Source organism: Plutella xylostella, chromosome 7, assembly GCF_932276165.1.
Source record: "Plutella xylostella chromosome 7, ilPluXylo3.1, whole genome shotgun sequence".
Lineage (NCBI taxonomy): Eukaryota > Metazoa > Arthropoda > Insecta > Lepidoptera > Plutellidae > Plutella > Plutella xylostella.
In genome coordinates, this window is record NC_063987.1 from 3,121,404 (window position 1) to 3,132,899 (window position 11,496).

Genomic DNA, 11,496 nt, shown 5'->3' on the forward strand with positions numbered 1-11,496 from the left:
TCGTTTGGTAGGCAGTCGCCGATGCAAGCGTACGGCGTGCATTTTATCTCATAGATTTATTGGACAGATAGGATCTTTGTGAGCCCACACCGGACCGGTAAATCGTGTGCTCTATGCAGGATTCCGGCATGGCAGCGGCGATAGCATCGACAGCGCAGTCGCATCATCCGCCATTATTTGTAAACAGAGCCGAACACCGACAATTAACAGCTCCGAAACATTCACCGACGCACGGACAAAGCGAAACCGAATACCATACGCCACGAAATTAGTTTCAATCGATCGTTTTTAATATCTTTTTAATTTTGTTTCGCGTCTGGTTTAATTTTATCTGTCAGGATTACCGGGCGCTTAGGAATGTACAGCGAGCGGGCCAACAAGAAGAAAAAGGTTCACACACACGGGAGAAATAAATAAAGGGCCACAAGGAACAGGTCGAGCTGAGGTTTCTCAGCGTGCGCCCGACTCGCCACTTATTCCTCACCTGATGAATGGACATGAGCGTTTTTTTTTAATCCGTGCAAGCGGATAGTTTTCGCGGACTAGTTTTTGCCGGCCAGTTATGTTATGAGTCGCCAGTTCTATATCCTGCGGCTTTTTCTCGGGAAACTAGTCGGGATCTGTCGCATGGTTATTAATCGCTCGGCAGAAGGAAGCGTTTATGTCGCTATACGTTTTCGCATTGCGCTTTTTGCCCTTCAATCCCTTGGCGACGATCTGGTTTAATAAGCAGTGATCAAGCTAGGATGCTCAGCATTCGAGACTGGTTTTAATCAATCAGTCGTTTGTATCAAAACAGTGAATCACGGTGGCACAATGAAGGTCTCACGGTCGGATGCGGGCGCCAAACGCGGCATTAACAGGTCAATTTACTCCTATAAAACCCTTTCCCACGGCGATAAACAAACATTACTAACCATATTGAGATGTTCCTTAAATTTGATGAGTCGTCAACTCGTCAGTAACTAATGACTAATTTTACTCATCTTTTCAGATTCCCTGATCGCGCGGATGACGAAGCAGAGCATAGCTGACGTGGGAGGTCCCTGGGTTGAAGAGGAGCAGCGGTGGAGTGGGCCAGGCGGGGCGCACCTGCGGTTGTCGTACCGGGTGACCTGTGCCCCGCACTACTACGGCGCGGGCTGCGAGGTCCTCTGCAGGCCGCGGGACGACGCCTTCGGGCACTACACCTGCTCCGCGTCAGGCGAGATCGTCTGCCGGCCCGGCTGGACTGGCGATTATTGCTCGAAACGTAAGTTTTTCATGGTTATTATTGTGGAAAATGTGTCACGGTAGGCATAGGCTACTATAATTGGAGGGACGGTGGCGTAACCCCGAAATTTAAATATGGAATGTCGTCAATTCGCTCTTCCTCATTACCGCCGGTTACAAAATGCCAGTTTTTAGGATCGCTACACTTCCCTTCATAAACGTCATAATTGATGCTGGCAGGTTGTACGTAGCGCATGGGAACCCGAACAATTATTTAATTCCTCCTTGGCCCGGCCTGCATGGTTTATGCTTGTCTTTATAACTCGTCAGAAATCAGTTTTGAGCGTCGTAACTTTTTTTTCTTAAACGCAAATAGCTACTTTAATGAGCTAGAAGTACGGTCGTAAATCGTTACACTTTAATTAAAAGTGGCTACATTAGCATTCCGTACATAAATTTCAAATACAGTTTTTAATTTAATTTCATACTCAAATAATAAATAGTCTAGTTTGGAGTATCTTTGTTCTCCATAAAGCTTTTTTTGTTGGAAAAAACGTTCCATTGAAGTAATATTTTCGAGTCGTTATTACTGACGTCGGTAATCGTAGGTTTCTCAGGAGTTCATTGTGAGCGAAAAATAATATAATGGCCTCGTGTGGAGCTATTAGGAATCCTGTAATTGCTGCGAAATAACGAGATCCTCTCGCTTCATAAAGAAGTTATTTACTAATGTTACTGTCTGCATAAAATACTGCTTGCGCAAACATTTATATCTTTATATACACTATTAATATTTTATTTAACTTTTTTTAATGTGGACGAGCAACTCTGTTTTATTGCCTAACCTCGCGATTGTTATCATAATTAGATTAGTTTCCAGATAGATACAAATATGTCTAATTAGGAAATTCTTCAAATAAAACAAAAACTAACTTCCCAACCGCTGAGCGACACCTCAATTCGGCTCGGTTTAACACAGTCATTATTCTAAATGACGGTAATGAAGTCGTAGTGTCCGTCTGTCTGTCACCGCTACCGCTCCGGTGGTCTGTACCTTTCATCGGCCATCAATGACTGCGTATTTGTAAACAAAAGCCCCCACATGCCTAAGTGACATCGTTTGGGGCATTCATCAGTGTCCACACAACTCTTTACAAATTAAACGTTCTAAGTGATTCAAACACGAGATCCGTGATGTATGCGAGCTATTGTAAAACAAAGCGGGCCTTCGAGTTGCATTGTGGCGGCGGATGTCTCGCCGCAATCTGAGCGCCCCACCTGCCGCCCGTTCCCACACTCCCGCGCCGCAAAAAACTACCGAGACAGAGACGGCACTAGCACCAGCCCATAGCGCGCCGTCCCTCTCCCCCGCCAGGGCTGCCGCCTCCGAGCGTCTTAGCAAACCATAACCACCGAATCAACCAGATCCGACTCAGCCCGGCCGTGACGCACTTATTTATAAAGGAATTCACACAGCGAAAGGGAACTCGATTCGAAATATTGAATAATACGGGCCGCTTACCCATTCACTGGAACGCAACTAATATAATCGCAATAGTAATGCATGTAACATACGGCTCGGTTAGATGGTTAGTGCACGAAACGCCTGTTAAGTCTTACACACAGTCGTAAGTTACATAAAAGCGGCAATGAACGTCTTGCCAACCCTATCGAGTGAGTTTGTATCGGCGATTACGAAAATGTAAAAGCGAGAGAAGCGGCCATAATGAAATGAAAACAACGCATAAACCGCTCGCACACAGACACAGCGTCAGGACTCACACAGGCGATGCAGGTCAGCACGGACTGACCGTGTCACCGCGGGACCCGCACATCTGCCAACGGTACCTTCCGAGAAACCTGCACTCATCCCGAAAACATATTTGCATGTCCCGACCGCATTATCACAGGCTCTCCCGTTCTGCTTAATGATAGGTTAAACATCGCGAGAGGAGCCCTTTACAGCCGGTTAATTTCGCCTAATTATTTGCGTCGTGGCGTTCTCACGAGTTTTACCGGCCAAAAGGCGTATTGAGTGCGATCCCACGAGCGGCAGGATAGAGGCGACAGATGTGGAGACCAGGAAACAGTTAGGTCTCGTGCTGGCTACCTGCGCCGGCCTTCGCGTCTCTCAATGAATATTTGGTGTGCAGCCTTGCCATGGGCGCAATGCGGTGCTCGATAGCCTTTCAATAGAAATCGATAGAGTTCAGTGTTCGTGCCACATCCAGACATAATTAATAGCCGGCGGTGGAGGCTGCCTCCCGCCGCGGCCACTCGGCTTTTTGTACCACTCGCGCCCTCGTATCGCTTTTGGAGTGTAATTTTTACGACTCCCGTTTTACCTACTGTTCTGGCCTCTGAGGGTCGAGATAAGCGCTCGAGTGGCCGCCCTCGATCAGGGAATGGCCCATCAGCCCCACTTGAGTCGCTTTGAACCGCCGCCGGCGCCCGCCGCCGCTGCACGCCGCCATTACACTTTTATAAATCCAGAACAATAATCCCAGCCGTAAAGTTCACGAGATTGAGTCGAATGATGCAATAAATTCAGTCGCGAAAGTGTGAAATGACTTCTGTGAAAGCGCACAGTCGGGTCTGAGAACAATTTCGTCTGCAATGGTCCCATTATTAAAATCATAAAGTTGAAGTGTTCTGTGCGAGTGAGTTTCCCAATTCGGGGAGTAAGCGGCTTAGCGCTCGCTGCCGGGGCTGCCAGGACGCGCTAATCTGCTTTATTTACTAACTAAGCCTGTCTGAGCCCGGGAATCCGCTGCATCTAGCGCCGGATCTCGAAGCGCTTCCTCATTCAATTCGGTTCTGCGAGTAAGCCCGGCTTTAACTCCATTTACATACTTAGCAGATGAGGAAGCGCAGCGGAACAAAATGGAATAGAAGATAGTATTTTTCTAGTTAGTTAGGGTAATCGCAGTAACGGTCGAGCGACGGTTGGTCTCCCCTCTGCGCGCTCCGATAACTCGCGACGCACCCGAGCGCACAGCGCAGACACATTTCTTATTTCAAAACACCTTTTCACTATCGCCCACGATACACTACTGTTGTGGCAACGCAGTGCGGAAGCGTGCATCTCCGCCAGCGCGCAATGCACTCGCCTCGCGAACTGACCTCAAAAGCGTTGCCTCCCCGAGGTTAGCCCGGGTTCGTTCGCCGCACGTAACGTAAATCACACAGTTAACGATGCAAGTATTATTATTACGACTTTAATACATCACGGCGAACCTAAATATTCATATTTATGCATTATTAAAATATATTTTCGTAACGCAAAAGATTGCCGAAGAATTCGCGCAACGTGGAAGAACTTTCAAAAGTTTGCATCAGTAGTATTTATTGTTGTTTATAGGGGATCGCCGAAGAGTGTCGGAGCGGGCTCGTGAGATGAATGTGCGACCTCGCCCCGGGAGCTAACGAACCTCTCTCTTTGTTGCCTCTCCGCGGAGCGCCGATGCAGCCACGATTAATCGTCGCTCGCCCCTTCCGTGACACATTTTCCGTCACATTACACCTTTTGATGAATTATGAATCGTTCCCGTCTCAGTCTGTTCTCTCGAGTGGTTTGTTTGTTCGTCGCTAACGAATGTATTCTGTTTGTTGCAGCGCGCTGCCGGCCCGGCTGCGACGCGGAGCATGGCCACTGCCTGAAGCCCGACGAGTGCCAGTGAGTACCTCTTCACACCTCCGCGCTAACTGCACGCTCCATGCACCGCTTTGTTCCTTTTGTTGCGAGCCTAGATAGTTATCACGTGGATGTCTAACGTCTGTGTTTCTCGTTGCAGCTGCCACACGGGCTGGGTGGGCGAGCTGTGCGACCAGTGCGAGCGGCACCCGGGCTGCGTGCACGGCACCTGCTCCAAGCCGTGGGACTGCATCTGCGAGGAGGGCTGGGGCGGGCTGTTCTGCAACCAGGACCTCAACTACTGCACCAACCACCGGCCGTGCCGCAACGGGGGCACCTGCCACAACACCGGGCAGGGCTCCTTCACGTGCGTGTGCCCGCCCGAGTACAGCGGCGCGGAGTGCGAGCGCGCGCTGCACTCGTGCGAGGAGCGCGGCTGCCTGCACGGCGGCCGCTGCGCGCGCGACGAGGCCGGCGCCCCGGTGTGTGCCTGCCCCGCCGGGTACGAGGGCGCGCGCTGCGAGACGCGCCGCGTAACGTGCGCCGACCGGCCCTGCCAGCACGGGACCTGCGAGCCCGCGCCCGGCGGCTACACGTGCCGCTGCGCGCCCGGCTACGGCGGCGCGGACTGCGAGCTGGAGGCCGACCCGTGCGCCGCCGCCCCGTGCCGCCGCGGCGCCTGCGTCCGCCAGGGCGACGGCCACCGCTGCGCGTGCCCCGCGGGCTGGCGCGGCGCCGCCTGCGAGGAGCGCGAGGACCAGTGCGCGGGCGTGCAGTGCGCGCACGGCGGCTCGTGCGTGGAGCTGGCGGGCGGCGCGCGCTGCCACTGCGCCGCCGGCTTCGTGGGCCCGCGCTGCGAGACCCGCGTGGACCTGTGCCTCACCAAGCCGTGCGCCAACGGCGGCGCGTGCTCCGTGCTGGACAACGACTACTCGTGCCGCTGCCGGCCCGGCTTCGCGGGCAAGGACTGCAGCGTGGACGTGGACGAGTGCGCGTCCTCGCCGTGCCGCAACGGGGGCACGTGCCAGGACCGCGTGGACGGCTTCTCGTGCGCGTGCGCGGCAGGCTGGCGCGGCGCAACGTGCGCGGTGTCGGCCGCCGAGCTGGCCGCGCGCCCCGCCGAGATCCTGCGGCGGACGTCGGAAGAAACAGAAGAGGGAGAAGAGAGATTATCAGCGAGACACGTGGCTCTGATAGCGGCGCTGTCGGCGGCGGTGCCGGCGGCGGCTGCAGCAGCAGCAGTGGGCGTGGCATGCGTGCGGCGGCGGCGGAAGCGACTCCGCCTCGCCGCTGACGCTGAAGCCCGAGCTCAGAACGCCGCCAACGCGGGGGGCAACCGCATCCGCAACTCGTGGGGCAAGTGCGCCGCGCCGGCCCCCGAGTGCCAGAACGCCCACAACCAGGCGGCGGAGGAGTGCAAGCGGAAGACGCTCAACACGGAGTCCGCGGCGCGCCTGCTGGCCGCGCTCGACCCGCGCCTCAGCCAGCTCTCCGCTGACTCCAGTTACTGCACCAACAGGTACACATCTATCTATATTCTAGACACCTTCAATTATCACCAGAGATTCGCACTACGCATCAAATATAGTAAAAGTTCCAAAGCTAGTTATTCATAAAAGATGATCAAATAAACACTTTCGTGTTCTTATGTCTTAACTCTAAAGATTACCTACCTAACGCACTATAGAACTGCAAGACTCGTAAATCATCATTGTCTGCTTACTTACCTTTTACAAAGGCTCCACTTTTGTAGTCACTCTTCTCGATTTCTAACGTTCTGTTTCCATTGTTGCAGTGATACGTCGCTAGTGAAGCGAGCGCTAGAGGGCGGGGGAGTGTATGTGCTCGACGACCATTGCTTGCCGCCCACGTTCGCGACGCAAGTCTAGTGATTATACCCAGCGATGGACTGATAATAAGTTATTTATTAAACGGACGCTTCTGCGAACCTGGCTGTGCGCCGCATGTACATATAGAGTAAATAGAGTAACGTGTAAAGTGACCCTGTGTATAGACAGCTAGTATGTAAGCGTCGGATTTATTTATTCGAGTGATTCGCCTGTATATAGTAGCGGGCGGCGAATCGTCGCGATCTCTGTAGTTCGGTGTTAGACTCGGCACGAGCCAAACAAACCGTGCGTCTGCCTTACGAATACGATATTTTAGACTAATTTATGAAAAATGCACGCGAATCGAGCGTCCAATCAGTTTTTACAATGATTAATTTTGTGATTGACTAATTATTGTCATGTGTTCCTATGATTATGATGATTAATAGTGAAATGTTTAAATCTTGTTGCGGTTTTCTTCAAAATCGACATAGATTTTTCCCTCTTTGGCTACCGTACGTTGTACGGCTAGTGAGCACAACTGTTCCTGTCGCGCCGCGCCGCGACGCCATCTTGTATAACACCACGCACGTAATTAGTCCATAGTATAAAATAACTCGTGTACTTATAAGAAACAAAATGTCGAAACCTAAGTCATTGTGTATAAAAACTATTAAGTTCTAGATGTGTAAGTATGTTCTCCATTACTTTTGTAAGAGTACTGTGACAATATTGTTGAGTCGCCAGGCAACATAGGACCGATGCTTCAGGCTGTTACAATCACTTATTTATTTTAAATACAGTTTGGCGGGAGATGTAAGTTTTTAAATGATTTAGACTTGATGCGTCCCTTATTCCCTTTGATTGCGTACTTTTAAACACGGTATTGGTTCATCGCTTGATCTCAGATTATAGAGATTCGTGAAATCGGCAGAGTTTTATTATTTTCGAATGCCATGTTTAAAATGCCAAACGAATGAGGGATGTATTCACTCTAAATCGCAAATTATAGAATAGTTTATGATAAATTACTGTTTTATGAAACATTGTAGATATTATTTGTTAAGTATTAGGTCATTAGCTCTTATGTTGCCTCCCGACCTGAGCGTAGAATAAAATGGTAAATCGACAAAATTGTAAAATTTATATCAACCTATGAATAGACTGATGATCAATAATAATGTTCTTTGTATTTAATTTTGTAAGATGACAAATGTAAGTTAAATTATGTGAAAATAGAAAGCATATTACCTTAACAATTGTACTAAAATAGTATCATAATTTTTGTACTTAAAATTGATCACAGTAATAATGTCACCTTTCATTTTTCTTTTTGAGAACTTTTAATGTACCCTGCAATTTCTATGACCAATAATGATTAATTTACAGTATTTTAAATTTTATTTATTGTAAAATGAATGTTTATGATTATGTACCCACTGATTTCTCTTAATTTTTACATAACAAAATCATTGTTATATAAATTATTTTTTGAAATTGTTTACAATTTAATTGACTGTATGACAACTTGATTTTCTATTTTCGACACATTTACTGATTAATGCATGTATGTATTCCAAGTTCTGTGAATATACTGAAAGATAAACTTTAAAATCATTCCATTTCTTATGATAAGTAATTTTATCTTTTTTTATATTCTTATTTTTAATTTCGCTATTTTCTTATGATGTTTATTTTTGCATGGAAACCAGTGATTGGTACCTGTACTTGGCAAGACAAATTATCTTTTGTCTTTTCTTTCTATTGTTTTTCTTAGTTAAGTTATATTTTAGTATATTCACAAAACGTTTTGTTTGAAAAGAAAAATGAAAGATATCAACAGTAGAAAGGAAATGTAATAAATAATTCCAAACATAGTTGATACAATAAAGTCATATATTTGCTAGTGTGGTGATTTCCGTATGTACGGGACGAAGCGTATAAGTGCAGTGATGCAACGAGAAATAACATGTTAATAAACAATTGTTTACAAAAGATTTAACACTGTTTTTCATTTACTTACTGAACTTCGAATTCAGGATGCCTGCCTACTGATTGAACCTTAGATATTTAATTTTTTTTCAATAATCAGTACCTAGTTCACTTACAATTTGTAGTAGTAATACGAAGGTGATTACCTCATAGGCAGAGGAACAGATAGGTATCAATATGTTGGAGGAGAGAGTCAGGATGATTCATAACACCAGAATCTCGCATGAATTACTTTAATAATTTCAAGAAATTATTCAAACAATTTAAAAGATGGTGTAAAAAAGGAACGCAAACTGAAAACGAATTAACTCATATTGAGAACTAATTAACAAATAATATATTGAAATAAAAATTCCTTCAAACTAATTAAATCATATTTAAACTAATTAAAAAAAAAAACACGCACTCACGCCTTGTACTAATGTACTCCCTTGCGGGGTAGGCAGAGGTGCATTGCTGCACCCACTTTTCGCCAGAGTGTTATGTTAGTCCCAATGTAATAGGGGGCGGGCCTATTGCCATTTTACGGGCACATCCAAGACCTGACAACAAATATCTGTGTTTAAACAAATATCTGCCCCAGCCGGGAATCGAACCCGGGACCATCGGCTCAGTAGTCAGGTTCACTAACCACTACGCCATTCGGTCGTCTAACTCTAACACTTTCGTTTAAACTAATTAACACTTATTAAGGTTGAATTTCACCAAACGCAAAACGTATTTAGTCGCCTGTCAAACGTCTGTCAGTCCGTACAAAATGTATTTAAAATTTGATTTAAATACAATTTTAAATACGTTTAGCGTTTGGTAAAAGTGACCCTAGAGTAACAAAGTTATTTAATATGCGTTAATTACTTTAACATGAGTTAATACGTTTATAATATTCGTTAATGAGTTTTCAGTTTTTTAAATAAATAAATATAAACTCCATGACAATTCCTGCTCTCAATGGGAGATTTTCTTTTGAAGTTTAAAAGTTCCAAAATTGACCAATAGATGGCATCCGGCCTGTCGTTTTTTATGAGCTGGATTCTTCTGAGGGGACGGAAGATGTCATAAATGGTACAAAGCTGTCTTAAACTAGTTAAAACTTAATATTATGCATAATGCATAATATAACAGCTAGTTATTGCATATGGTTGAATTCACATCCATTGGGTTTTTGTATTGGCTGAAAGGACTGGAATCCATGCCGGCAAAAAAAAAATGCAGTGCTGTTGATTACATGGAAGTAATAATACAACAGGAATGCGCACTCACCAAAATGATGCAAACAAAAATAGACCTTATGTATTCACCTTAAGACTTATATTTGAAGTGAAAGAGGCCGCGAGCCGATAGAGAGGGTTACCACAGAGCCCTTCCTCTCTTTCTAACAATTGCCAGGATTTAGTTGTGTAAACTTTAGTAGATTTTGTACGAAGAGAGCTATGCAAAAAAAAAATTAATTAACTCATAGACTACTGTATATCATATCATTTTCAAAAACAAATTTATAATAAATGATTATAAACATGTAATTTTAATGAAATATTTGGTATTTGTATGAATAATAATTTCATAAAAAATATTGGTAGTTTTTCTAAATACTTTACGACAAGACCGAAGTTGTCAAGATGACGGATGACGTTTATACTGTTGTGAGAGACGTTATGGTTAGGGTGACCATTCATTCGTACTTTTGAATCACTTTCCATTAATTAGGACCTGTTTCATTCAACTTATTATATTCGTTTTATTTTATACCTAAGTATCATTAGGTATTATTGTGATTATGAGCTGTTGATTTTTTTGGTGATAGATATGAGTATTATAAGATAATTTATCAAGCTTAAAACCGGCGGAAGCACTTAGGTTGAGATATTTTTTTTGAAATCTTATGATTTTCATCAACTACACTTTACTAGACTATGTAAAGGGAACACCCACAGAGTAAACACGTTTTAGGTACATAGTTGCGTTTAATGTTAACCTGTTTTGACAATCTATACAAATTTTACCTTCACCCAATTTGTTTACTCAATTGTCATATCTCCAAAATACATTCGTACCTACATTGCAATCGAATTATTCGAATAATAGGTGACTTTGAGACAATCAACACATATTCGCGACATGATAAATTAGAAGTGATGTCTCATGAATTACCTAAAATTATGGTCACCAAAAATAGAAAGAGATGGAGGGCTCCGTGCTGACTATCTCTGTCGGCTCGTTTTTTTTATGCAGTGCGCATTCCTGTTGTATTATTACTTCCATGGTTGATTATGAAGTTTTACTAGCGCCATCTATCTAGCTTGGCGCAGGTCAGCACCACCTGCTTCCTCGGCTTTCGACTGGACAGTGGTTTGTTTTGGGACTCGCACATCGAGTGGTTGTGTGGTCGCCTTGGAAGCGCGTGCTTCGGCCTTCAGCGGCTGGCAGCGACGGTTCCGCAAGATGTGACGAGATCCTGCTACTTTGCCACTGTTCAGTCCCTTCTCACATACGGCATTGAGCTGTGGGGCCGTGCAGCGGACTGGCATCGTGTATTCGTCATGCAAAAGAGGGCAATACGAGCTATGGCCCGTATCAAAATCGGCGAATCGGCTCGACCATCATTCGTCGACCTGCGCCTCATGACGGTGCCCTCCTTGTACATACTGCATGTTGCCCTGTTTGTCAGGAAGAACATGCAGTTGTACAAGGTAAGCCAGCGAGCCCGCCGCAGCGGCCTCCTCCTCGCGGTACGGCACAAGCTCGCGAAGTGCGCACAGTCGGTGTATGTGTGTGGCCCGAGCATCTACAATGCCATACCAACTGAGATACGGGATGAAGAGCAGAAGCTAA

At 45.8% G+C, this 11,496-nt stretch overlaps 1 protein-coding gene across 1 annotated transcript in view; it reads left to right on the forward strand.

The window, feature by feature from the left end:
* The window catches only part of LOC105382658 (neurogenic locus protein delta), a 31,527-nt gene extending 22,850 nt beyond the window's left edge, over positions 1-8,677 (forward strand). Inside the window, exons 4-7 of the mRNA XM_038106770.2 lie at positions 995-1,252; positions 4,828-4,888; positions 5,007-6,365; positions 6,642-8,677. Of these exons, the coding sequence (XP_037962698.2) occupies positions 995-1,252; positions 4,828-4,888; positions 5,007-6,365; positions 6,642-6,735 (1,772 nt within the window). The 3' untranslated portion in view covers positions 6,736-8,677. The remainder of the gene's footprint in view (positions 1-994; positions 1,253-4,827; positions 4,889-5,006; positions 6,366-6,641) is intronic.
* The last annotated feature ends 2,819 nt before the right edge of the window (positions 8,678-11,496 follow it).